The 26,579-nt window shown below is 57.3% G+C and overlaps 2 protein-coding genes across 3 annotated transcripts; one reads left to right on the plus strand and one right to left on the minus strand.

The window, feature by feature from the left end:
* Window positions 1–401: 401 nt before the first annotated feature.
* TMEM132A (transmembrane protein 132A) lies at window positions 402–12,813 on the plus strand. Of its 2 annotated transcripts, XM_029207373.1 has the most exons (11): window positions 402–672; window positions 3,079–3,293; window positions 3,489–3,707; window positions 4,464–4,795; window positions 6,503–6,652; window positions 7,689–7,884; window positions 7,969–8,112; window positions 9,170–9,372; window positions 10,129–10,405; window positions 10,750–10,941; window positions 11,359–12,636. In XM_029207373.1, exons 1-11 carry the CDS (start codon window positions 573–575, stop codon window positions 12,397–12,399), a joined length of 3,069 nt encoding a protein of 1,022 aa, XP_029063206.1. In that variant the 5' UTR covers window positions 402–572; the 3' UTR covers window positions 12,400–12,636. The 2 variants fall into 2 exon arrangements, with proteins under 2 accessions (XP_029063206.1, XP_029063205.1); XM_029207372.1 differs by lacking the exon at window positions 402–672 and having other exon boundaries at window positions 2,634–3,293; window positions 11,359–12,813.
* Window positions 12,552–24,978, minus strand: SLC15A3 (solute carrier family 15 member 3). Its single transcript, XM_029207374.1, has 8 exons — window positions 24,327–24,978; window positions 20,546–20,835; window positions 18,532–18,679; window positions 17,001–17,111; window positions 16,106–16,274; window positions 14,486–14,644; window positions 13,329–13,484; window positions 12,552–12,848 (listed from the first exon to the last, which is right to left on the minus strand). Exons 1-8 carry the CDS (start codon window positions 24,882–24,884, stop codon window positions 12,694–12,696), a joined length of 1,746 nt encoding a protein of 581 aa, XP_029063207.1. The 5' UTR covers window positions 24,885–24,978; the 3' UTR covers window positions 12,552–12,693.
* Window positions 24,979–26,579: the final 1,601 nt, after the last annotated feature.

Below are 26,579 nucleotides of genomic sequence, written 5' to 3' on the forward strand. Positions count from 1 at the left end.
CCTGCATCTGGGGCTCTTCCTCAGTCAGAGCAGTTGTCACCTGGCCCTCCTGGCCTCTCTTATCCCCTCTCCACCCCCGAACTCGGTTCTCTACGTCCCGCCCCCCCCTCCCCCCAATTCTGGTTCTGGTTCAAGAGTCAGATGCCTTTATAGGAGAGCTGCTTGTGGGGTGGGGGTGAGGCAGAGGAGGTGCTTTTTCCTCATTGGTCGGGAGCTTCCGAAAGGGAGCGAACCGAACACGTCGTCGTGTCCCTTTTGGCAGAGGCAAATCAGTCCCCGGGGAAGTGGCCTTCTGCCCGACCTCTAGCACAGGGGCGCTTGGGGCTTCGGCATCCGTAGGGCACTAGGACCCGGCAGGGCTGAGGGGCAGCCCGTGAGCCGCGTTCGCTCCCTCCCACCCTCCTGCTCCAGCTCTAGCTCCCGCTCCATTGTCTGGGAACTGCAGCCGCGGGGCGGGCGGGCCCGCGGATTGGGGGGCGGCGGGGACCCAGCCGGCCCGGTCGGGCCGGGAGATGCCGGGAGGACCGCGGCCACCTGAACCGCCCGCCTAGTCCCGCCCTTGAGTGGGAAGGATGAACGTCTGGATGGCGGGGCGCGTGGCAGCGGCTCCCCGGGGGCCCTGCGGCCCCTGTCTCTGCCTGCTGGTGGCCCTCGTCCTGGACGTCGTGAGAGGTCAGCGGGAGGGGAGGGGCGGGGCGGGGCGAGGGGCAGCCGGGCCCGAGCAGAGGCCGAGCGCGAGGGATGCTCGGGAGCCGGGAACCCGCGAGTTCTGGGACTAAACCCCGAGCCGGGTCGCCCCGCAGCGTGCCCTGAGGGTTGGAGAGGTCTTTCCCCTGGGATCTGGCCCCCAGCCTCGCGCCTCTGGCTTTCCTCACTTGCATAACCTGGCAACTTCCTCCTGACCCAAGGCCAGCGGGGTCCCCGGGCTCTCACCGTCTTCCCCCCATCCTCGCCGTGTCCCCGCACCTTCCACGAGTTTCCCCTCCAGTCGCGACGTCTAACCTGGCTGCCCCCTGTCCCGCACGCACCAGCTCCCTAATCTGCGGTACAGAGAGCTGTAGCCCCGTGGCTCCTGGCCTCCTCCCCGCAACCATCAACGCAGCCCCCACGGAACGGGAAGCAGCCCCTTTGCCCAGGACCTGCGAGATCCGCAGCCGGCTTCCCCCTGCCCCAAGGAGCTCTTTGACCTTGGAATTACTTCATCGGTGCCTTCCTGAGTATGGGGATCACTGGAGGAAGGGGCAGCGCCTCCCCTGTGCCCCTGCGTGGGAGGCCGACGGCCCTTGTCGTGGGCTGAGGCTGCTAGGTGGAGGATGATGCCACAGAGAGCGAGGCGTTCTCTGCCCCCTCCCGCCACCAGAGAGCCGAGCTCTGAGTGATGCGAGTCCGTGGGAGTCAGGCCACAGAGCATCTTGTAATTATCCAGGCAGTGGAGTATGGAGTAGGAGAAGGACCAGAAGCCAGGGCCTGCCCCCAGGGAGCCATAGTCACTCACCTGTTACACTTGGGGGTGGGGGTCGCGGGGAGTGGAGCTTCTCAGCCACATGCTCCTTGCTGGGGAGGGCCCAGAAGGAGGTTGAAACCGTCAAGTCCCCCAGCCCAGCAGTGGGGCTGAGAGTGAACTGGCTCTAGGGCTGCTTTCAGCCACCTGCTCCCCTCCCCAGGGGACCTTGTCACATCTATTATGCAGCGGCAATAATCCCTCCTCCAGACAGCGCACCGCCGTTTACAAAGCCCTCCCCTGTCCACCGTGTCACTAAATGCTCGCTCGTTCTACAGGTGAGGAAACTGAGGCTCCAGGATGTTAAATGACTGACCCAAGGCTAATCGAGGAAGAGTTAGGACGTAAACATAGGTCTCCAGACTCCCAGAACATCCTCTCCAGGGATGGGGGATGCTGGGATGAGTAAGACAAGGCCCCCAGCCGACAGACAGGAAGATAACTAATTCAGGGGTGCAGAAGACTGAGGGGACTGGTGGGAGGGCAAGCAATCAAGGGGGGCTTCCTTAAGAAGGTGACAATGACTCTTGACCCTGGAGGGAGGCGCTGCCCAGCAGAGGAGGAGAGACCCACACTCTAGGGAATGAAGCCCACAGGGTGCACGGTGGGAAAGCAGCCCAGGGTGGAGAGAGGTGGAGGGTGGAGAGGCAGGGTGTGTAATGGTTGGTGCCTGGGCTCTGACTCCCAGCTCCATCACGTTCCTGCTGTGGGACCCCAGGCAAGTCCCTGAACCTCTCAGCTTCATTTTCTACAACCATAAAATGGGATTAATATTAATAGAACCTAGTTCTCAGAGCTATTACAAAACCCGAAAGAGTTAATACATGTAAAGTATTTAAAATAGTAGCCAACATATAGCTTTCTGTCAAAAAATGTTAACTATTATTTTTAGGGCTAACTAATAGTCAGTTGATACAAACCAAATATGGTCTTAGGGGTCCTTTGCCCTTCTGCCTGTTGGTTGAATACTTTGACTCTCTCCCCAAGCTTATGGTTCCCGCCCCCCTCCCCCATTCTAGACTTGCACTCCAATACCCAGCTGGGATGGGGTAGAAGGCAGCAAGTTCGGGAAACCAGTGCAAGGTTGCCATGGTGATGATGCAGAGGGAGGGGGAGTAGATGCCCAGCCAAGTCTGGCCAAGGACCCAGGGGCTGAGAAAGGGTCTCTACTTCTACAAAGCTCACCTCATCACCATCTTTTACTACATAGACCCTGTCTGGGGAGGTCTGTACCCCACAAATGCCTTGGTGTCAGAGGCAGGTAGGTAGGGGGCAGGAATGGGGGAGGAGGAGACATTGGGAAGGTTCTACTGGCGTGAGGAAGGCCTGGGTCTGTGGAAGGCAGAAGAAGGAATGACTCAGAAGCTGGCAGTCAGTCCTGGATGTAGATTCAAATCCTGGTCCCAGTTACCTCATCTGTGAAATGGGGAGACTCCCCCCGACACCCTGGGAGGATGGGACATTTACAACCCTTTTCTTCCTCCATCGCCCACCACTGCTGTGCCCCGGGACAAAGCTGAGTTCAGCCCCTGCCTGCCTTAAAGCTGTCACCATCCCTCCCCCTTCTCCCTCTTCAGTGGACTGTGACCAGGACCCCCTGGACCCAGTCTACCTGCCGGCGGCCCTGGAGCTCCTGGATGCCCCCGAGCACTTCCGTGTGCAGCAGGTGGGCCACTATCCACCTGCCAACTCCTCTCTGGGCTCCCGATCTGAGACCTTTCTGCTGCTGCAGCCCTGGCCCAGGGCCCAGCCACTTCTCCGGGCCTCCTACCCACCCTTCGCCACTCAGCAGGTAAGGAGGGGCCACCAGAGTCTGCTGGGCTAACCGGACTCAGAGCCAAGGTCTGCTGTGTGTCGCTCAGCCCTAGCTGAGCTCCCCATTTTCCAGAGGGGGGAAAAGGAGGCCCATAAAGGCTCTCTCCTGCCAGCCTGAGTTTTTGCTTCTCTTCACCCCTTGCTTTGTTGAGCACCCCCGTTTTTCCTCCAGGTGGTCCCCCCTCGGGTCACTGAGCCACACCAACGACCAGTCCCGTGGGACGTGCGGGCCGTGTCAGTGGAAGCGGCCGTGACTCCAGCGGAGCCCCACGCCCGCGTCCTCTTCCACCTCAAAGGGCAGGATTGGCCCCCGGGGCCTGGCAGCCTGCCTTGTGCCCGGCTCCACGCCACACACCCTGCAGGCACTGCTCACCAAGCCTGCCGCTTCCAGGTGAGCGTGAGGGCCGCACCTGGGCTGGCCCCGCTGCTGTGTCCACCAGAGGGTGGTCCCGGAGAAGGGAAGAGGGGGTCACCACTCCTGGGGGTTTGGAGGCCATGGACCGCCTGACTCCATTCCTGCTCTGCTGGCTTTCGCGGGTCCCTCTTATTTAGGCCCCCTTAAGGAGTTCAGTCCATTGTACGTGACTTTGGGCAAGTAACGTAACCGCTCTGAGGCTCAGTTTCCTCATCAGTAAAATGGGATAATAACAATTTTTACCTCATATTGAGTTGGAATGGAGAACAAATGAGATGGGGGCAAGAATAGCTTTTGGCCCAATGCCTGGCTCGAGAGCAATCCCTCAGTGAGTGCTGTATTATTGTTTGCATTTCTTTTATTATTGGAATTTCTGCTCTTTCGCAGTCTAGCACAGGATTCCACTGGAGAGAGGTGTTCTGTGGGCTGTGGGATTCTGAGAAGCCTGAGGATTCTGAGTGGTCGTCAGGGCCATCCTGGAGCATGATTAGGGGCAGGCGTTGGGGTTGGTTCCCTGTGGAATGAGACTGCTCCCAAAGGTGGAAGAACGGCCAATGGACGCGTTCTGAGACCTAGCCTCAGTCGCGTTGCCAGTTGGCTGTGTCACGTGGCATGCGCCTGTGGCCCGCGCTGGCCCTGCTCTCAGGGACCCCTGCAGCTCTGGGTTTCCCGCCCTGGGTGCTGGGACTCCCCTCCCCCACCACGCTGACCATGGCCGTTGTGTCTTTGCAGCCATCCCTGGGCGCCTGTGTGGTGGAGCTGGAGTTCCCCTCCCACTGGTTCTCCCAGGGTTCGGCCACGCGGGCCGAGCTGGCCTACACACTGGAGCCGGCAGCCGAGGGCCCTGGGGGCTGTGGCCCCGGCAGGGAGGAGGACCCTGGAGAGCAGGCCCTCCCAGTGGGCGACGTGGAGCTGCGCCCCGCGGACCCCCCACAGTACCAAGAGGTGCCCCTGGATGAGGCAGTGACTCTGCGGGTGCCTGACATGCCCGTGCGGCCCGGCCAGCTCTTCAGTGCCACCCTCCTGCTTCAACACAATTTCACAGCCAGCGTCCTGACCCTGCGGTGAGCACCGGGCCCCTGGGGGCGGGTCAGAGGCCGGAACCTCTGCAGGAAGACTGCGCAGGTACCTCTTCCTCTTGGGGTCTTCAGTGGAATCCTTGACCTCTGCAAAACATGGGTCCGCCATACCCACTCCAGGCCAAGCACTGTGATTGCCCTGGCAGCAGGCAGGACCCGGCGATTGGGCACGGCCCTGAACTTGGAATCAGAAGGAGGAAGCTCCCCTCCCCTGGCGCTTCCCTGAGACTCCTTTGTCCAGTGGGCTAACGTTACCCACAGGGCAGTTGCGGCTCCAGGGAGGGGAAACGGGAGAGGGCTTAAAAACTGGAAAGTGCAGTGCCTGGGAGTGGTTAATGCTCGGATGCCCCGCAGAGGTATTTGCCCTAGTCCCATTCATCTGCGTCTTTTCCCTCTTACCACCCTCACTATGGGTCCTTAGCCTTTGGACAGAGCTGGCTCCTCCCCATAGGGAGGCCCTCCTTTTGTGTCCGTTTCTTCAGGAAGTGCCCCACCCCCAGCCATCCCCCACCCCAATCTTTTTTTTTTTTTTTAATTTATTTAATTAATTAATTTATTTTTGGCTGCGTTGGGTCTGCATTGCTGCGCGCGAGCTTTCTCTAGTTGTGGCGAGCGGGGGCTACTCTTCGTTGCGGTGCGCGGGCTTCTCATTGAGGTGGCTTCTCTTGTTGCGGAGCACAGATTCTAGGTGCGCAGGCTTCAGTAGTTGTGGTGCGCAGGCTCAGTAGTTGTGGCTCATGGGGCTCTAGAGTGCAGGCTCAGTAGTTGTGACACACGAGCTTAGTTGCTCCGTGGCAGGCGGGATCTTCCCAGACCAGGGCTCGAACCCGTGTCCCTGCATTGGCAGGCAGATTCTTAACCACTGCGACACCAGGGAAGTCCCCCCTACCCCAATCTTACTACTGCCAAGGTTTTGCAGAGCATGACTTGCCTACCCCATAATCGGGTTTGTGTGTGTCCCATCCCTGTGTCTCACAGGTGCCCGTCGCATCTCCCTGTCTCTCACGCCCTCCTCTCTCACTCGTATCATCGTTAGATCTCCCTAGACACTTAAAATATGCCAAGCCCTGTGTCTCCACTCTGGACCTTCAGCAAAGAGCAAGGCCCCATCCCCCTCTGGCACTAAGGGACCCCTAGTGGTAGGGAAGGGGACTGGATGGGCAGGGACTGGATTATATGCTCTGATGAAGGTACAAAGTGCTGCAGGGGCTGGGCTTAGGGGGATGGAGGCAGGGGAAATTCATCCTGCCACAGGGAGAGCTTTCTAAAGGAAATGGTATCTGTGTTGCTGGAGACTTGAAGAATGAGCAGGTGAAGAAAGGAAGGGCAGACCAGGCTGAAGGTACAGCCTGAGCAAAGGCTTAGAGGCATGAAGGGCATCGTGCCCGTGTACTTTGGGTGCAGCTAAATCTAAGAGTGCGTGGAGAGATGTCACAGCCAAAGAAGAAACTGGACCGGAACCTGGAGGGCCTCGGATGCCAGGCTAAGACTTGACCTTGTGGGCAGTGGGGAGTCATAAGTGGTCTTTGAATGGGGGAGAGCTGTGTGGCAGGACCTGCAATGAGATGAGGTCCTTCTGGGTCAGAGGATGGCGAGGAGGAGATTCACACTGGAGTCCCTTATCTTCCCGCTCTGATCCAGTCCACACTTCAGCACCCCCCTGACAAACTGGACCTGTGTCCCCTTCCCCAGGATCAAGGTAAAGAAGGGGCTGCATGTGACAGCTGCCCGCCCAGCCCAGCCAGCCCTCTGGACTGCCAAGCTGGACCGCTTCAAGGGCTCCAAGCACCATACCACGCTCATCACCTGCCACCAGGACAGGCCCGCGGGGCCAGACTCCAGGTGGGTACTTCCCTCCCACGAAGGGTAGAGCGGGGAGGGATGGTACTAGAGTGCTAGTGGGCAGATCTAGGGGGCCCGAGGGGAGGGGGCTGCCGGCCCCCATATTCCCATGTAGGCAGGCACAAGAGCAGACTCCTTCGAGGAAGCAGCACAACGCAGATATATCTTTTGTTCATTCAGCTACTATTTATCCATCCCCAGGTACGTGCCAGGTACAGTGAGTGTCTGTGAGTCTTAATCCAGGTGATGACAATCTATCCTGGCCGCCCAGTCACAACCCTCACTGCCGCTACCCTGCCTCCCACTACCAGCAAATGGGTCCCTTTTCTCCCGGCCATTAATATTCCCCCAAAAGCCCCGTTGCAGTTCTTAACATTTATGAACTCTTCTTATTCATGCCCTGAGTCTGGGTCAAGGCCATGTGCTTTGTAGCCCCTGTTTGAATCCTAGTTCTGACACTTTTTGGATAAATAACTTGGGCAAGCCAGTTAAACACGCCCCCGCCCTACCCCACCAGAGCCTCTGTTTCCTCACTTGTGAAATGGGAATAATGATGCATCCCTTAGGGTTTGTGAAAATAAGGTACCACCCAGCAAGCGTCTAGGCTGGTTCCGTGAGGTAATTTATTATTCAAGGTGTCAAGTGGCAGTTCTGGGACTGGGAAGTGAATCTTCCTACTTGGTCGAAATTGACATTGGTGCTTCATGCCACCCCAATGGCTGTGGAAGACAGAGGCCTGAGTGCAGGGGGCCCAGGAAGGCAGGAGAGCCAGCAAGCATTCTAGGGGTTGGTAAAGTGGCTCCATGGATCTTGAGTGGATAAGAACTTGGGCTCTGGAGCCAGGATGCTTGGGTTTAATCCCAGCCCTACCACTTTTTGCTGTGTGACCTTGGGCGAGTTACATAACCTCCAGACTTCAGTTTCCTCATCTGTAAAATGGGGATAATCGTAGGACCTACCTCTTGAATACAGGAAGTGCTCACAACAGTGCCTGGCCGCTCTCAAGCACTCAGATTCTCTCTCTTCTGGCCAGCAGCCCCCTTGAACTGTCCGAGTTCCTGTGGGTGGACTTTTTGGTGGAGAATGGCACTAGTGGGGGCGTGGCAGTCACTCGCCCTGTCACATGGCAGCTGGAGTACCCAGGCCAGGCCCCCGAAGCGGAGAAGGACAAAATGGTGTGGGAGATCCTGGTGTCGGAGCGGGACATAAGAGCCCTCGTCCCACTGGCCAAGGTAAGGGGTCCCCAGCTCTTCCCAGCCAGGCTGGGGGCCAAGTGAGGTGAAGAGCTTGGGGCTGAGCTCCTCCTGCACCCCCAGGCTGAGGAGCTGGTGAACACGGCGCCGTTGACTGGAGTGCCGCGGCACGTCCCTGTGCGCCTTGTCACCGTGGACAGTGGCGGAGCTCTGGTGGAGGTGACAGAGCACATCGGCTGCGAGTCAGCCAACACACAGGTCCTGCAGGTGAGTGGCACGTATGCGTTTGTGTACACGTGGCGCACACAGCGTTCCTCCTTCCCCACTCAGGTCCCCAAGAGAACAGCTTCTTCTTGACACCAGTAACCTCATGAGGGGAACCACAGCTTTGGTCCCACCAACTCTCTCCAGAGTCAAGTGGGAGCTGTGCAACCCCCAAACCCCCAACTTAGGCACTTTCACGTTCTTACTGCACTGGCAAATGAACTGATGTGGGAGAGTTAAGAGCATGTACTTTATGGTGGGAAAGTTTTCATTTGAAACCCATCTTTGTTTATCAGCTAGCTGTGTGATTGTGGACACGTCTCAACCTCTCTGAGCCTCCGTTTCCTAAGCTTTAAAATGAGAATCTATTTTAGGGATGTTGTAAGAATTAAAAGCACCCTGAGACAGTATCCAGCAGAGAGCAGGGGCTGCTGTCATAATCATAATACAATATAATCGTTGTCGAACGGCACAAGTAAAGACAACTATTATTATTGTTGCCTCATAATGACCCATGAGGTTAAAAAAAAAGGCAGGGCAACATTCCCCATTTTGAATTCCCCTAAGAGGGGCAGCCCAGGGCCTGCATTTCCTAAATTCTGGCTGCCTGAGTGGAGGTGTCTTTGGCTACCTGTGCCAGCACTTTGCCTCTGTGTCAGTGGTTCCTACCTGAGGGTTCCCGGATGGATAGGTCTGCCTTGCCCTCAGCCTCTGCCTACCCACTCGTACCTGGTGGCTCCGGCACCAAAGCCAGGGGCCAGCACTAACGAGGAGCCAGAGTTGTGGACTCAAACCCTCTGCCAGGGGAAAGATTTTGTCCTGTGCAAATAGCCAGTTCCCCCAACTGAGCCCCAGGTGAACGCAGGGAAGGGCCGTTCCTGCCAGGGGAATGGATCTTGGCCGCGTGGGGAAATCTTAATCTGAGGACACGCATTACAGAAAAATACAGAATGAATTTCAACCGTACCCCTTTCTTATGGTATGGGGGTCAAGAGATGCCCCCCGGTCCATACCTGTCCCGGGTGGCTGAGCCCACCCCCTGTCTTCTGCCCTCCCACAGGTGTCCGAGGCCTGTGACACTGTGTTTGTGGCTGGCAAGGAGAGCCGGGGTGCTCGGGGGGTGCGGGTGGACTTCTGGTGGCGCCGGCTGCGGGCCTCGCTGCGGCTGACCGTGTGGGCCCCGCTGCTGCCCCTGCGCATCGAACTCACCGACACCACCCTCGAGCAGGTCCGAGGCTGGAGGGTACCTGGCCCAGCGGAAGGGTAGGTGGAGCCCTGGGGAAGCTGGCAGGCCTTGGTGAAGTCGCTCTGGGACTGAGGGTGCAGGGGACACAGCCATAAGCCCGAGCTGGGGTCTGAAAAACTGCCCCATTGCCTGCGGTTGCTTCTCCCCGTGCCCGCCCATCATCACCCAGCTTCTGACCGCTGTTTGTGATTGCCGACCTCCACTCCTCTCCTCCTTCCCTGCCTTATTTCTCTATAGTACGTATCACTTTCTAACATACCACGTGATCTGATTAATCTTGTTTGTGGTCTGACTACCCTCCACACTCCTCCCCTAGAATGTAAGCCCTTGAAGGAGGGGATTTTGTCTATTTTGTTCCCTGCTGTGTCCTCAAAGCCTAAGATGGCACTTAGTAAATATTGAGGGGATCCCACCAGAGCGCAAGGACGAGGTGGCCTCAGGCCTCTGGAATCTGAGCTCCCAGGTCCTCCAGAGAGTGAGCACCGTGGGTCTCCCCCATAAGAGAGGGTCTCATCACGCATAACCAGAGTTCCAATTAGGAGTAAGAGGAGGGCGAGAGCGGCTCGATGCATAGGCAAAGGCACCAGTCAGGAATGGGACTGGGGCGCGGCGCCTGCGGGTGGAAGGACCTGACCACGGAGGTGCGGCTGCGAGCGGGGCTTGGGGAACGTGCGCCCACTAGGAGCCGGGGGGCCTCCCTTGGGCGGGGCCCTCGGCCGGCTAGGGGCGGGGCCCGCGCTGACGCCCCGCCCCCGGGCCGCCGCTCCCCGCAGGGTGCTGGAGCCCGAGGAGGCAGGGGCTGAGGAGGCCGAGCGGCGCGTCCGCGGCTGCCGCCTGCAGTACCAGCGCGCCGGCGTGCGCTTCCTCGTCCCTTTCGCGGCCCACCCGCTGGACGGCGGCCGCCGCCTCACCCACCTGCTCGGCCCGGACTGGCTGCTGGACGTGTCCCACCTCGTGGCGCCGCACGCCCGCGTGCAGGACCCGAGTGTCGCCTCGCTGGAGGGAGGCCGCGTCCTGGTGGGCCGGGAGCCCGGCGTCACCTCCATCGAGGTGAGCAGACGGCCTGAAAAGGGTGTAGGTGACTCCCATAATGTTAATGGGCAGGTGTGAAGAGTGTCGGAAGGCCCAGGGTGTACCTGGGGAGGGATGAACCCAGGGGGGTTGGGGATTGGGTCAGCACAGGGCGGCCCGTGTAACGGAGGAAGTCCTCAAAGTATGAAGGGCTGGGGTTGGGTATGTGGGAGCCAGGTCTTGAGGTGCTGCGGGTGGGAAAGCCTGTGTAGATGCTGGGAGCACAAACCAGACCCCTTTGTAAGGGTGCTGGGTTCTCAGAGGGCGGAGGCTGTCTGTGTACGAGGGCCCCCCCCCCACTTCCAACTCCCTCTCACCCTCAGGTGCGCTCCCCGCTGTCTGACTCCATCCTGGGGGAGCAGGTGCTGGCTGTGACGGATGACAAGGTCTCGGTGCTGGAGCTGGGGGTGCAGCCAGTGATGGGCATCTCACTTGCCCTAAGCCGGGGCACTGCCCACCCCGGGGAGGTCACAGCCACGTGCTGGGCACAGTCAGCCCTTCCTGCCCCAAAGCAGGTGACAGCTGGGGGGTCAGGGGGATGAGATCAACATCTCCAGCTGGGGGTTGATAACAGGGGGATGGGAGGTACCTCCACCCTTCACCTTAGGGTTTTCGGGATGAGGACTGACTCCCTGTAAGGTAGTGAGCTCTCTGCGGCTGGAGGTGATCAAGCAGTGACTGGCTGGAGTGTGGCAGTGGGAGGTTATTAGATGGCTCTAACTGAGGACCCTCCCGATGACTCAGACCCCGGGGCTGAGTGGAAGACAGGTGATTGACACATGTCCCCTCTCTCCCTGTGTTTTGTCCCTCTGCCTGTGTCTGTTTTCTCTCTGGTCTCTCCTCCTCCGTGTGGCCTGTCTCTGTGGGAGTGGTCTCTGTGTGCATGCGTGCGTGCCCTGGCGTGTCTCTGCCTGTGTCTGTGTGCCCGACAGGAGGTGGCCCTCTCCCTATGGCTGTCCTTCTCTGACCACACCCTGGCCCCCGCTGAGCTCTACAACCACCGTGACCTGGGACTGTCCGTCTCGGCCGAGGAGCCCGGCGCTGTGCTACCAGCCTATGAGCGGGGCGCCCAACTCGGGGTGGTGGTGAGTGGGGCGGGCGTCAAGGGGCTGCCCCTGCATGTGGCTCTGCACCCGCCTGAGCCCTGCCGCCGGGGCCGCCACCGTGTGCCCCTGGCCTCTGGCACCGCCTGGCTAGGGCTGTCCCCCGCTCCCACCCCAGCCCCTGCCCTCCCATCCAGCCCCGCTCAGAGCTCAGCTGCCCCAGAGGCCAGCGTGGGTGGAGAACGGCGGGCGGCAGGCAGTGTGGGGGGCGGCGGGGATGTGAGGCGCAAGTTTGAGCAGGCAGCAGAGGAGGCCGGGAAGGAGAAGGCAGAAGCTAGGGAGGAGGCGGAAGAAGATGAGGAGATGGTCCCCGCCCCGCAGCGGGTCACCGAACTAGAGCTGGGCATGTACGCCCTGCTGGGCATCTTCTGTCTGGCCATCCTCATCTTCCTGGTCAACGGTGTGGTCTTCATGCTGCGCTACCAGCGCAAGGAGCCCCCCGACAGTGCTGCCGCCCCTGCCGCCCCCCAGCCCCACAACTGGGTCTGGCTGGGCACTGACCAGGAGGACCTGAGCCGCCAGCTGGATCGGCAGTCCCCTGGCCTGCCCAAGGGGGAGGGGGGCTGCCCCTGCGAGAGTGGGGGAGGAGGGGAGGCCCTGACCCTGGCCCAGGCCCCTGCCGGGGGCACTCCCAGCTCCTCGAGCACCCTGGCCAGGAAGGAAGCGGGGGGGCGGCGGAAGCGAGTAGAGTTTGTGACGTTTGCGCCAGCACCCCCAGCCCAGCTGCCCGAGGAGCCCGGGGGGGCCCCTGCCGTGCAGTCCATCCTGGTGGCAGGCGAGGAGGACATCCGTTGGGTGTGTGAGGACATGGGGCTGAAGGACCCCGAGGAGCTGCGCAGCTACATGGAGCGGATCCGGGGCAGCTCCTGACCCTTCCCGGCCTGCCCGGCCCGGCGCCGTTGGCCTCTAGCCTCAGCCACCTGTTCATCCTCTGGTGCTTGTTGATGCGAGTCCCCTGCCTGGTCCCTCGCAAGGACTCCCACCCAGGCCCCCTCTGCCCTGCCCCTTGTCATGGACCATGGTCGTGAGGAAGGGCTCATGGCCCATATTTATGAGAACCATTTCATCCTAATGTTGGGTACAGAATAAACTGAGAAGGAAACCCCAGCTGGGCCTGCGGCTGTCTGTTGGGGGAGAGAGGCAAGCGGGGAGTGGCGGCCGTGTTCAGCCACTGTCCCTCCTGGGACAGCTTTGGGAGGCTGGGCCCTGGGCCACCCTCTCATAGCGACCAGCGATCCCGATATACAGCAAGGCTGTGGCAGCCTGAATGCCGGCCAGCAGGAAGAAATAGAGGTCCATCCGACATTTGTTGATGTTCCCTGGGGAAAGGAGGGGTTGGCATTCGGGTCAGGGCAGGGCTTCCCCAGCGCTGGCAGCTGAAGCCAAAGTGGGCAGCGGGTGGGGTCTGAAAACACAGGGCAGATAGCCCACTAGCATCGGGCTGCCCTGGGTGTCTCCTGTGGCGTCTACAATGCCCTGGTAGCTTGCTGTTCTTTCAGGGGCTTAAAACATAAGTACCACAGAGAGAGGTGACCCTTAGCCAGAATGGCAGAGTTCCGGAAGCAGGAAGGTGCCTTGGAGGTCTCCTGAGTTCACTGATTCCTTTTGGATGGTTAGGGTACCTGAGGCTCAGGACAGGACCACGCTGTGGGCGCTGGGCCAGGTTTGGGCGAGTGCCCTGTACTGAGTCTAGCGTGCCATTTCCATCTGCCTGGGGTCAAAGCACTTGGCAGTTGGCATCACCTTTCCAAGTCGCCCTCCACCCATGTCCCATTCCCGGGGAGGCCCCCCACACTCACCAGAATCCTCCGGGCAGTGCAGCCAGCCCCCCGGCAGTGACAGTAGTGCCACCAGGCTGGAGCCTAACAGCGAGCCCACCCCAGACAGGCAGAAGAAGATGCCCATCATGGCGCCCTGCATGGAACGCGGGGCCTCTGAGTACGCAAACTCCAGGCCTGCAGAGAGGGAGGAAGGACGACCCAAGGGGCTGGTGGAGGAGCAGAGCCTGCTGGGCCACAGCCCTCCCCTCCCCCAGCCAAGCCTCCCTCCTGGCTTCCCCTGGGTGACCCCTTGCCTCTGCCCTGCTCATCCCCCCTGAACACCTCCACCTGGATGCTCCCACACTGCTCTGTCACCCCTCTTCCCCTTCCTCCTGGGCCTCCCATTTCAGTGACAGAAGCCCCGTCCTCATCCTCCCTCTTGCCCACCCTCTCTGCCCACCTTCAGCATCATCAAATCATTTTTTTTTTTTTTTTTTTGCGGTACGCGGGCCTCTCACTGCTGTGGCGTCTCCCATCGCGGAGCACAGGCTCCGGACGCGCAGGCTCAGCGGCCATGGCTCACAGGCCCAGCCGCTCCGCGGCATGTGGGATCTTCCCGGACCGGGGCACGAACCCGTGTCCCCTGCATCGGCAGGCGGACTCTCAACCACTGCGCCACCAGGAAAGCCCCATCATCAAATCATTTTGATTCAACCTCAGAAATCTCCCAGTGTCTCCCCCGCCCCATTCCCTCTGCCCTGGGCCACATGGACAAAGGGAAGACAGAGAGGACCCCCTTTGCCCAGAGGCCTTGGAGAGGGCCTCATGGAGGAGAGGGCAGTTAGACTGGGAACTGAAGAGGAAATGGGAGTTCACTTCCAATCTGGGAAATGGGAAGGCAGAGGGAACAGCAACCGCAAAGTCACAGAGGGTGGGGAACATGGCACCAGGGAGACTGTGGGGACAGGTGGTATGGGGAATGTCTTATTCACCTCTAATCCCCACTGCCTGTCGCAGTGCCTTCCACAAACCAGTGCTGATAAGTCCCCACGGGGTGACTGCAGCCCCGCTCAGAAAACCCTGCCTTCCTCCGTGCAGACAAGCTCCAGAGGCTGTGCCCGTGAGACCTCTGACTTCAAGGCACCACCAGGCAGAGCCCATCACCCATGCGAGAGCAGGGGAGGGGTCCAGGATACCTGGGATGCTGGCAAAAATCTCACTGATCCCGATGAGCAGGTACTGAGGGGTCTGCCACCAGATGGACAGTGGTGCTGCATAATATGTGTTCTGCCCAATCTGCTGGGACACCGTCTGGTTGTGACCGATGTACTCTAAACGCTCCATCTCCAGGACTCCTGGTGGTGGGGAGAGGGGCTACAGTCAGGCCCACTGTAGGCAGCTTAGCCCCATGACAGAGCTTGGCATGTAGTGGGTATTCACTAAGTAGCCAGTCATTGACTAGGCAGCATGTAGGGAAAAGAACACTGGCCCTCCATCCCTTCCCTTTTTGCCTTGGCTGCTAGGAAGCTCAGAACTAGGTTTTGCACTCAATAACCGTAACAGCTCTTGTTAACTGAGAGCCTGTTATAGGCGAGGCATTTAATATGCATTCTTATAAGTAAGAAAGAGAAATTTAGGTTAAGCAATCAGCCCTGAGTCACACAGCTGATAAGTAACTGGGGCTGTATTTGCGCCCCAGCGTGTCTAGTTTCAAAGCCAGCCCTGTTCCCACGATATTATATGACTCCTCTACTGCAGCGTCAAGTATTACAACAGCGTTTCTAACCTGGCTTTCAAGTTTAGTTTATCTCCTTCCCCTTCATTGCTTAGGAGACAGCTGTGCTCTAGTGGAATGAACACCAGATATGGAATTAGGTGACTTGGGTTCCAATCCTGGTCCTGCCACTGGCTAGCTGTGTGATCTTGGGCCGATCACTTAACCTCTCTGAGACCCAGTTCCCTTATGCAAGAAGTAGGAATCAAAATCCCAGGATTATTGTGAGGATGAAATAGGACAAAATGCACTGAAGCATGTAGCTGAAAAAGAATCTAGTTTGGTTTTCATACTTGCAACACAATACTGCTTATTGAGTTTTAATTCCTCTGGCTCCTACTTGTGTTCCAGGCATGGTGCTGGGTGCTTTACTGACTTCATCTTGTTTAATCCTCACAACACTCCTGCTAGACCACATTCCATGAGGGTGGAGTCTGGCCTCTGCACAGGGTCTGAATGAATTACTCTCCCCATTTTAAAGACGAAGCTCAAAGACACTAAGTAACTTCAGGATCATTAAGTCGCAAAGTGAAAAGGGCTGAGGTTTGTGCAGTAGCATGCAAGGCTTCTTTACCAGAGCTTCTTTCTTATGAGAGCCTTCAGATCCTTTTGAAATGGAAGAGGGAAGAGAATAAATAATAGATACTTTTTGAAAAATGTCCCCCAACTGCTAAATGGCTGTGTGTCTTTGGAAAATGCATTCAACACATTTTTTTGAGCACCTATGTGCATTATTCATAGCAGTGAATAAAAAAGAAAAAAAATCCCCTGCCTTCAGAAAGCTTACATCCCACTGGGGAAAATCTTTTTTTCCTCTCTTGGCCTGAGTTCCCTCATCTGTCAAAACGAGGGGAGGCTGGACTCAAGGAGGAGGGTCTCTTTCAGCTCACACCTTCCAGAAGCCAAGACTGGCACCCACGGGTGGAGGGTGTACTTGGCCCAGGCCCACAGCTTCAGCATCAGCCCTGGTGGATCCAGCCTACCCCCAGCCCCAGACAAAGGCCAGCCCCCTCCCCAAGGCCCTCCACTCAGGCCGACATACCTGCCACAATGACCGAGGTGAAACCAAAGAACATCCCCAGCGCCATCTTCTGCAGAGCCGAGGGAAGCAGCTTGCAACGCAGCAGTAAAGGATCGAGCAGGTGGTCCTTCACAGGCACCAGGATCAGCAACACCACGACGTTGGCCAGGAGGAGCCAGGCTTCTGGGATCTGGGAAAGAAGGAACCAAGAGAGGCAGGCTAGCAGAGCAGAAGGAGCTCTGGGCTGCAGTCCGGAGACCTGGACTCCATCCAGACTGTCCCTGGGTGACCCAGAGTCAGTCCTTTCCCCTCCCCTGAATACACGCTCCTCGGCTGTGTAACTAGGGGATGGATTAGATCAGGGATGGCAAATAGGTTCCTTCAACTTCTGTCAGTTGGTAGTGGCTGCCTGGAATGTTCATGGGCTCAGCATGAAAGAATGCCATGATAGATTAGTGATGCCTGCCATGGGCAAGGAAGGGAGGTCTAGTAGCAGGTATGTCATTTATCTGCCAGCTCTGAAAGTCTTTGATTTTAAGAGTCTCTGAAATGCCAAGGAACTGGTTTGGTAAGTCCTGGTGAAAGGCAGAGATCTGAGCGTCCAGGAGTCCCACAGAGGGAGGGAGCAAGGTAGAGTTGAGAATGCCCCGAATGTGCCTGATCTGAGGGCCTGGTGCAAACTGGGCAGTGAGGCCCGCTTCAGAGCAGCAGTGGGTGGGAGTGAAGCTGACCTGAAGTCTTGTATGCACCTGAGCCTTTTGGCAGGATGTCTGGGCCTCCAGGTGCGTTTCCTGTATCCCGAGGATGCCGTGCCGCTGGGGGACGGGAGTGTGGCGGCAGCTTCATTTCCTCCTTTTCTTAGAGGAAGCCCCCAGCCCGGCCTGAAGTGGGGGCTGATCACATGTGTGTCTTTTACCTTGTAGCCACTGCCCTGGGCCCTCAGAGCCGCGGATCTGTTGGCAGGGTAGTCTGGGAAGATGTCCGGGATTTGGAGGTGAAGACCTTGCAGGACATAGGTGGACTGCATCTGCCGAGAGAGCTGGAGGTGAGGCTGGAACAGAGATGGCCGCCTCACCTCCATCCCAGGATGCTCCCAGCTCCAAGGCAGGCATTCCTCCGCAGTAGCACAGGGCAGTTGTCCCCTCGCCCGGCTTCAGGGGGAAAGTGACCTTCCCACCCCCCTCCCTCCCCGGGAGTTTCCTTTGCTCTGTTCCCAGGCCTGAGGGCTGTGCTTGCAGCTTTGCTCCAGAGCCCAGGCCCAGCTGGTCTGGCTCACATTCTTGTCTCCAGGGCCTGGCACGGAGTAAGTGTGGATAAATATTTGTTGACATGGGGAAGATAATGCATGGCTGTCCCCGCAGGGAGCGCTCATCTGACACTGAGGCCAAGCTGAGCCCCACAGGTTGACACAACTGGGGACTGCGTCGGCACTGACCCGCCAGAATGGCCCTGGACAGCAGCAGGGGCAGGCTCCAGGGCTCCCCGCCATACCGGCCGTTATCCCATTAGTTGCTGTGTGAGGGAGGGGGCTCTGGGAGAATCCTGCAGGAGGGCCTGGGGCCAGAGGAGGGCACTTGGGTTGCTCAGGGCAGCAGCTGTTTGCTGACTGGTATGGAAGGATGTCAGTATTCTGACAGCTGGTACGACTAGGGATCAACCATGGACACACATGTCCCATCATAGACACCTGCTGCCTTTGTGCCACCCCCAAGTAGCAGGCTGGCCCTGCATGACCCTCACCCTCTGCAGCTCGCAACAAGGTTCCTGCAGAGCGTGTGTGGACTGGGGATTAGAGGCTGGGGTTAGGCTGCTGCCCACCCTCCACACACCACATACACATTCACCGCAGTAACCTTCCCCTTGGGGAGTGGGCGGGAGGCAGCGGTTTTCAGACCTGGCTAAGCGTCAGCATCACCTGAGAAGTTTATTACACTGGAGACTCCTCCAGCAATTCTCTTTCAGTAGTCTGCGGTGGGACCTAGGAATATGTATTTTTTAAAAGCTCTGCAGGGGATTCTGAGGCGCGGTCAGGGTGGGGAACCGCTGTTGCAAAGCACTCGGGGGACTAAGCTTGCCCCTAACTTGCTGTGGGGCCTCGGGCAACCAACACACCTTCTCTGGGCCTCCGTTGCCAAGTCGGAGAATCTGAATGCTGCAGAACTGTTAGAGCCTCTAGTCTAACAGGAAACTGAGGCCCGGAGAGATGGGGTGACTTATTCAGTCACTGGGCCTCAGACCCGTCTCCAGAGTTCCTTGTGCTCTACCACCCGGAGTGTAATTATTGGGACGGCTTAGCGCCAGGCGCCACCCCAGCTGCTACGTGGTAGCAGTTCACTTTGTGAGCCCGTCCCCCTTTCCACATACCCTGAGCATCTACCATGAGAGATGAGACCAGTGAAAGGCCTGGGGAGCGAGTCCCCACAGAGCGAAAGGGCGGGGGTGCTGACCTGGAAGTATACCATCCAGTAGGGCACCAAGGTCACCATGACGGGCAAGATCTTCACCAGCACCTGGAAGTTGGCGATGTCCTCTTGGGGGGAAGGGCCAGCCTGGGGAGACCTCTGATCAGGCAGCAGCTGGGCGCCTGGAGGGTCTCTGAGGGCCCACAGAGGCAGCAGATAAAATGGCTGCTACCATCACCCGTCACCACCACCATGGCCGCCTTCCCACCTCCCCCATCATCCACTACTTGAATCCCACTCCCCTGTCACCACCTATCACAGACATCATCTCAGAAATCGCCACCCTCATGTCCTCCGCTCCACCATCGGCATCCCTTTTGCCGTCATCACCATCACCAAAGCCATCCCCTCCGTGGAGTTCTCATTCTATCACCATTATTTTTCTGCCACTGTCAATACTATCACTGTCATCCGTGTGGCAGAGTTGGCGATCAAGACCCATTCCATCCTAGAGTTGTGGCCTCGGGTCCTGGGGTAAGTAAGACCAGAGGCTATGGCGAGCAGAGTCTTGGGGGATTTTTTGGCTTGTAGTGTTGGTGTGCCATGGGAGCCAGGGAAGCCCCAGTCCGTGCCTGACTCAGAGAGAGAGGCTGTCACAATTTGAGACACTCCAGTCCCCCCAGTGCGCTCTCCAAGTCCATCCTCCTCAACAGGCAACATGGGAGCCCTCTCCCTACAGAACAAGGGATGGAGAAGTAGGGGTGGAGGGAACATTATCAGGAGACAGGAAAGATCAACCTTTACCCTTTACCCTTTGCCCTTTGTCCTGAGAGGCTTCTAATCCCTACTTGCCCAAGAGCCTTGCCTCATCCTTTGAGATTCCAAAAGGGACGATACCGGTGTGGTGTGACAGCCACCATCAGCTTCTCCCCACCCAGTTTGTGACGTTGCTCTTCCACTAACAGGTGGATTTTAGCTGCCCTGCCCTTGAATCTGAGCTGGGCTGTGACTGCACTGACCAACAGAATGAGGAGGAAGTGATGCTTTGGGACTCCAAACCTCCAAAAGGCCTTCAAGGGACCGACAGCTTCCACTTCTTGCCCTCTGGAACATTCCCTCTTGGAATGCTCCCTCCTCTTGCAGCCCAGATACCTTGCCGGGAGAGGCTCCGGCCACCTGGGGGGCAAGGCCACACGAAGGGGAGCCGAGGTGTCCTCGTTGACAGACAACGTCGACTGCCAGCCGGGAAAGTGAGCCATCTTGGATGTTCTAGCCCTTTCAAGTCCTCAGTGACTGCAGCCCGCCGTGATATCATAAGAAGCAGAACTGTCCGGCTGAGCCCAGTTACCCACAAGATTTTGAGGGGGTAAAAAAAGGTGGTTGCTTAAGCCATTAAGTTCTGGGGTAGTTAGTTAGGCAGCAATGGACCATTCAAACAAAACCTTACAGCAATGCACCAGGTTGGGGGAAAGCATGTTCTGTACCTTTTCCGTCTAGATCCCACTGACAGGAGCTGTAACTGGGTCCAAGGTCTGGAGACAGGTTTGCTTAGCATAAGTAGGCAATTAACTCAGGGAAGAGAGGGGCAAAAGGAAGCCATTGTGCACATGCAAGGCCATTCAGAACCTTCCTCCCTTGAATGCCAGCTAATGGGAAAGGGAGCCAGTTTGGCTGACATCTTAGCCTTTCTTATACCTAACACCCAGGTAGCGTAGACTGCTAGCCCAACAACCTTCACTGGTAGATCATCTTCATAAACACCACTCTACTGCCATGGTTATCGCCATTGCCAGCATTTATCTTCATTGTCGCTAATAACGCCACCATCCCTAGCTTTATCGCCACCATCACTGTCAAGACCACTAACATCCTCATGCTTTCTACAGTCAGTCCACTGCCAATACCCCCCATCGCCCTGACCTCTGTCAGCACCCTCAGTCATGGCGGGCAGCTCTAGCCCACTGGGGAGCTGGTCATCATAAAGGGCTACCACTGGAGCTGACCCAGAATGTCTTTAAACTGGGTCATGTGGCCCCTTCACCCAGAGCCCTCCCCTTACCTGGCAGAGTGTCGGCGCCACCGCCTGGGACAGCAGTTTTGGAGAGCAAGTTTGAGCATGGAGGACACTTGGCTGCCTGTGGGGGGCTTGGTAATGAAGCTGGGGGTGGCGAAGAGGAAGATGAAGAAGGCCAGGCCCACACAGCCCACGATGATGCTGTAGCCCAGCAGGAAGCTGATGTTCTGTTGGATAAAGGCCAGCACCAGCAACGACAGCACGGCACCCACGTTAATGCTCCAATAAAACCAGTTGAAGAAGCGGCGGTTGGCATGGCGGCCAAGATCCATCACCTGCCGGGCAAGGGTGAGAGTGAGGCCCAAGGAGGTGTGAGGGCACCCTGCCGCGTGCCTGCACCCCCTCTGCCACAGAGACACTTCTTGGATCAGTGGGTGGGTGTTCTGGCACTCCCCTCATCCTGATCACTGGATGCATGCTCAACAATACGCGTTGAATGAATGAATAAACCCTTCTCTTGGGAGTCACCTGTTAATGATCGGGACATTGTGACACAGCTGTTTCTTCCTGCCCTTGACACACATTGCTTTTTTCTTTTTGCGGTACGCGGGCCTCTCACTGTTGCGGCCTCTCCCGTTGCGGAGCACAGGCTCCGGACGCGCAGGCTCAGCGGCCATGGCTCACGGGCCCAGCTGCTCCGCGGCACGTGGGATCCTCCCGGACCGGGGCACGAACCCGCGTCCCCTGCATCGGCAGGCGGACTCTCAACCACTGTGCCACCAGGGAAGCCCACACACTGCTTTTATATTGTCACTAACCAGTACACACAACAGATGTCTCTGGTGCCACTTTGTTCATTTCTAGCTGATTTATCCCTTTGTCTTTGAGCAATCCAGACTGGGCGCCACCTTCATAGTCAGAAAAACGCCAGTCAAGGTCTCAGGTCTGGTCCACATTATTAAATATGACTTGTGCATATTACTGAAAGAACAGTTAAAGTCTAATTGAAAATTTCCTCTGCAGTTTGAAGATGCAAATGGAGTTTTCCATTGTGCTCCCACCACAACTTGCCTCCCAGTCAGACAAAGTTGGCATAATCAGGGAAAGCAGAAGTGGTCCCAGACACGGCCCCAGGAGCGGGTTCTGGCCTGATGAAAAAAAAAATTTGGGCCCCCCAGCAAGGGCAGTAGGGCTGAAAATCTTTACCCAGGATTTGGATCAATCTGCAACAGCCAGGCCCCAGGCCCCCTTCCGGTCTGCTGGCTTGGATCAACTGCACTGGCTGCCCGTACCTCTCCTAGACCCTGGTCCCAGATTCTGACTCAGCAGATCTGGGGCAGGGCCCGGGCATCTGTACTTTTTGAAAGCAGTGATGTCTGGAGGTCACCTTTTTAGATAAATGATTCTGTACCCCATCACCGTTTCAATAACTCCCCAAATCTCAGAATCCATTATTCTCCTTCCACCCAGAGATACATATATCCATTAGTTAAGATTTTATCAAGCTTTAATTTCTGTAGTTGCATTAGGAAAAAAGTAACTAGGTACTTTGTTCATTTTCCAAATGTAAACTTTTAGTCCACACAGGTGCACTTAAAACTGCATCCCCTTGGAGATTCTGAGGGGTCCTCTTGGGGATGAGGAGGCAGGGGCCTGTCCGCTCACTGAGAATTCTCACCCACTGAAAATCCTTGCTGTAGGCTTTCAAGCAGAAAATTGAATAAGTCCCATTATGAGCAGGCACTCCATTTATTAATTGGATATAAATGAATATGACAATTGCAACTCTAAGGGGAGGACCAGGCAGCCCGTTCAGGATATAAATGAGCTCTCCCAAAATAAGCAGCCATTTTGTCGAGAATGATGGATGGCCCTTTCTGAAATCAGCAAGTGTGTTAAACACTCAGTTCCTGGGTATGGCTGTCCGCCAGGTGGTGCCACCCCCTCCCACCTGCACTCCCCATCTGACTGCCCCCCCGAATTCTGCAGCAGCCCCCTCGCTGCTCTGGTGTGCCCACTCGTGTTACCCCCATCCACTGCCTACCCTGTCACCAGAGCCATTTTCAAGAACTCAAATCTAATCTAATGGGGCTTCCCTGGTGGCTCAGTGGTTGAGAATCTGCCTGCTAATGCAGGGGACACGGGTTCGAGCCCTGGTCTGGAAAGATCCCACATGCCGCAGAGCAACTAGGCCCGTGAGCCACAACTACTGAGCCTGCGCGTCTGGAGCCTGTGCTCCGCAACAAGAGAGGCCGCGATAGTGAGAGGCCCGCGCACCGCGATGAAGAGTGGCCCCCGCTTGCCACAACTAGAGAAAGCCCTCGCACAGAAACGAAGACCCAACACAGCCAAAAAATAAAAATAAATAAACAAATGTGGGGTTTAAAAAAAAAGAAAAGAATTAAAAAAAAATCTAATCTAATGATTCCATCCCTGTCTCAAATCATTTTAGTGTTTCTGAACTGTCCTAGGGATCAGGCCAGACCCCCAGGCAGCCTTCCAGCCTGGCCTGGCCCCACCCAGAGTCCATGCTACCCAGTGGCCGAGCCTCTGAGAGACCAGTTCTGCCACCAAGAGGAGGGACAGACAGGAGGCAGTAGATGGCTGAGGACCTCTGGAGGTCAGTGAAGTCAAGGGCACCTGGCGGCGGAGTGGGATGTCAATGAAAGAGCAGAATTAAGGGAAGCTGAGAGATTCCCACTGGTAGATATTGGGGGTCTCCTGGTCTGCAGGAAGGTCAGTGGTGGCTGAGAAATGGACGGGGCCGTCCTGGGGGCACTGAATCCCCCATCATCAAAGGAATCCGAACAGGCTGGATGAGTCACTCCTTGGTAAGGACTCCGGAGATTGTGTTGGATGTCGCATTGTGGATGCCAGCTGGATGCAATATTCCTTCCAAAATGTCCCCTTTCTGATTGTAATACATGCAATTAAAGAACATTTTAAAGCGATTAGGAGAAAAGTACTAGTCCAGTGGAACCTGATCACACTACTGTCACAATTTTCTCCGGTTTCCCCCTTTTGTTGACACCTGCTCTTTTCACGTGGCTGCACTCATATTCTGTAGGCAATTTTGCGTTGCTTTTGCTCATTAACACTGTATGTGGTTTTGTTCAAGTCACGTTACATATTTTTAAAAATTACTGTCTAATAGCCCACTGAGTAGAGCTATCAACATATAGCCATGTTATTACACAGTATTTACTCATTCATTTAACAAATATCTATTGAATTTCTCCTATGTGCCATGTTCTGTCCAAAAGTGTACAGAAAAAGGCGCAGAAGTTAAGGTATTGGCCCAGGTGCCTCTGGCTGGTGAGTGGCAGAGCTGGGATCTGAACACGTGGGCCTGACTCAACCTCCGGCACAGCTGGCAGGAAGAGGCTCCCGCCTGCCTCTAGATCCCTACAACACACAAAGATGGGGCCCAAGGTGTGGGGCCTGATGTGCAGCTACCCTAACCTGCTCTTCGACCTGCTGTCTATGAGACCTCAGCCAGGCCGATAAACATCCTGAAGCTCCAGTGTCCTACTCTGTAAAATGGACATAAAAATACTACCTACCTTCTAAGTAGTTAAGAGGACGAAATGAGTTAAAACACGGAAAGTGGCACATAGTCAAAGGCCAACTATGGCTATCACTACTGTGCCATCGTTTTTGTTGTAGGGGTCCGCACCCCCAACCCCACAGCGTCTTTCAAATAAAGAAACTGGGCCCAGAGAGGGGTCACGCTGGCTGGCAGCCAGGGCCTCTTGACTCCCGGGTCCATCGCTTTCCCTCCGCACGCCCCGGGCCTCCCGACGGGGCGGGCCCTCTTGTCACTCACCTGGTCGGCACCGAAAGAGGTGAGGTTGCTCCTGACGGAGCTGGCGGCCAGGGCCAGCAGCAGCAACACCGCGTAGAGGGTGGGGGCGCAGTAGGGGGTGGGCGAGGTGTGCAGGCAGCCGTGCGAGGGGCAGGCGGGCCCCAGTGGCAGGGAGAGCATCTCGCCGCAGAAGGACCTGCGGCCGTCGGGGAAGGCGGTGGCGGCCAGCAGGCCGGAGGCGGCCAGGTAGAGCAGGAGGCTGAGCGCGATGGCGCGGTGGCGGCCCAGGTATACGTCGGCCAGCCAGCCGCCCACGGGCGCCAGCAGGTAGGAGGCGCCCAGGAAGACCAGCGCGGCGCGGGACGCCTGCTCGCCCGCCCAGTGGAAGTCGGCGCTGTTCAGGTAGAGCACCAGGTTGCCCGCGACGCCGAAGAAGGCGGCGCGCTCCAGCATCTCCACGAGCAACACTGCGGCCGCCGCCGCCCGCCACCACCGTCGGGGCTCCCGCGGCCTGCGCTCCAGCAGCGGCCGGCGCTCCCCAGACTCTCGGGGCTCCACTGGGGCGCGCAGCCCGGGCATCCTGGGCCCCCGCTGCGCTTCTCAGACCCCCACCCTGTCCGCAGCCCTCCGGCCCTCCCCCGCGGCCTCCCTCTTCTCTTCTCCTCCCTTCTCTCCTTTCTCACCCCTTTTGGTCCCCCCTTCCTCTCCCTTTTCCCCTCTGCTCCCCTGTCCCCTCTCCCTGTCTTTCTCTACCCCTGGGGCCTCTGGGGCTACCCGGATTCTACTTCCCGCTCCCTAATTCTCTCCTCTCCCCTCCTCCCACCCGTAACTCTTCTTCCTTCCTCCACCCTTCCTCACTGCCGACCCTTCTCTTTCCTCGTCTCTGCCCCTCCCCCTCCTTTCCTGCGGGTCTCTCCGGTTGGTCGTCTTTTCTTAACCGTTGTCCCCTCCCCTGGTGACACCTGGCCCACACTCCGGAGACAAGGGTCCTCCCACAGGGGCTCCCTGTGCCCCCACCGCCCCGCTGTCTCCTCCACTCCTCGCCTTCCCGAGACTGCCTCCCCTGCCGCCCCTCCCAGGCCCTCTCCCTTCGGGCTCAGCCTCTGGCCAGCTCTCTGCTCCTTGAGAAACTCTGGGAGCCCCTAGCTTCCCCCTTCGCTGCTTCTGTGGCCAGGCTGCGTCACATGGTGTTCTGGGGTGTTTAGGAGAAGCGAAAGTCTGGGTCACAGGGACCCTGCCAGGCCAGCTTTCTGAAAACCTCCCTCCCCCCCCATTACCCTCCCCCCACCCCCAGCTCTGCCTACTCTCCTGGAGGCTGGAGGAATGTTTTCCATCTTTCACTTTCGTTTCTCTCCTGGATCCCACTTCTGCTGCATCCTCTTCCGATCACAAACCAAAGTTAGAGTGATGGGACCGGAAGTGCCATATGCATCATTTGGTTCTACCCGCCCACTTCGTGGATGCGGAGACTGAGGCCCAGTGGAGGCGGGGAAGGGAGGTCCGGGGATGACTGGTTCATGGTGGCTGAACTAGGGGTAAACAACTGCTCGGGCTCCTGAGAGACACAGGAAGCTCTCAAATGCAATTCAGATTATGCAAATGCTATCATGAGGAAGGAAGTGGGGGCACCTTCAAGAAGCTTGTGGTGCCATAGAGGGCCCACAAGTAAGTTGAGATTGACAGAGACTGACCTCAGACTAAATCAAAATCAGGCCTTAGCCCTCCCCTCCACAGAGCCCTGTGGTGCGCTTGGATTAAGGGCCAGCCTTCACCCTGACCTAAAAGCCCCATGGCATCTGGCTCCTACCCTCCTCCAACATCACGCAGCCCCACGTCCACTCAGGTCCAGCCGCACTGACCTACTTTCTCTGTTCCTCTCACATGCTGAGCCCCTTCCTGCTTCAGGACCTTGGTCTCTGCTGTTACCTCTGCCAGACAGCTTTTCCTCCACATCTTGGCATGGGTGGCCTTTTCTCTTTATTTAGATTTCAGCTGGAATGTCTCCTCTTCATGGAGACCTTCCCTAGTATTCCATCTAAGCAGTTGCCTACTGGATTCTCAGCATCCTCTCTCTGTTTTAATGTCTTCGGAGCACATAATACTCGTTCAATTACCAGTTATCACCTCCAGTGGAATAGAAGTGTCATTGGATCAAGGAACCTGTTGAACTTTTTTTAAGACTTTATTTTTTTAGAGCAGTTTTAGGTTTATAAGAATATCAGGAGGATGGTACAGAGATTTCTCAAACCCCCCCTGCCCCGCCCCACACATGCA

Source organism: Monodon monoceros, unplaced genomic scaffold (assembly GCF_005190385.1).
Source record: "Monodon monoceros isolate NGI ecotype Baffin Bay Population unplaced genomic scaffold, NGI_Narwhal_1 Super_Scaffold_7, whole genome shotgun sequence".
NCBI lineage: Eukaryota > Metazoa > Chordata > Mammalia > Artiodactyla > Monodontidae > Monodon > Monodon monoceros.

Excerpts from the sequence above, each read along its gene's own strand:
- TMEM132A (XM_029207372.1), top strand. The coding sequence starts at position 2,925 with ATGGGGAGACTCCCCCCGACACCCTGGGAGGATGGGACATTTACAACC. Across the intron at positions 4,796-6,502 it reads GCCAGCGTCCTGACCCTGCG|GATCAAGGTAAAGAAGGGGC; the intron begins GTGAGCACCGGG and ends CCCCTTCCCCAG. Across the intron at positions 10,942-11,358 it reads CCCTTCCTGCCCCAAAGCAG|GAGGTGGCCCTCTCCCTATG; the intron begins GTGACAGCTGGG and ends TGTGCCCGACAG.
- SLC15A3 (XM_029207374.1), bottom strand. The coding sequence starts at position 24,884 with ATGCCCGGGCTGCGCGCCCCAGTGGAGCCCCGAGAGTCTGGGGAGCGC. Across the intron at positions 20,836-24,326 it reads CCTCTTTCGGTGCCGACCAG|GTGATGGATCTTGGCCGCCA; the intron begins GTGAGTGACAAG and ends CTTGCCCGGCAG. Across the intron at positions 14,645-16,105 it reads CACCTCGGTCATTGTGGCAG|GAGTCCTGGAGATGGAGCGT; the intron begins GTATGTCGGCCT and ends CCCCACCACCAG.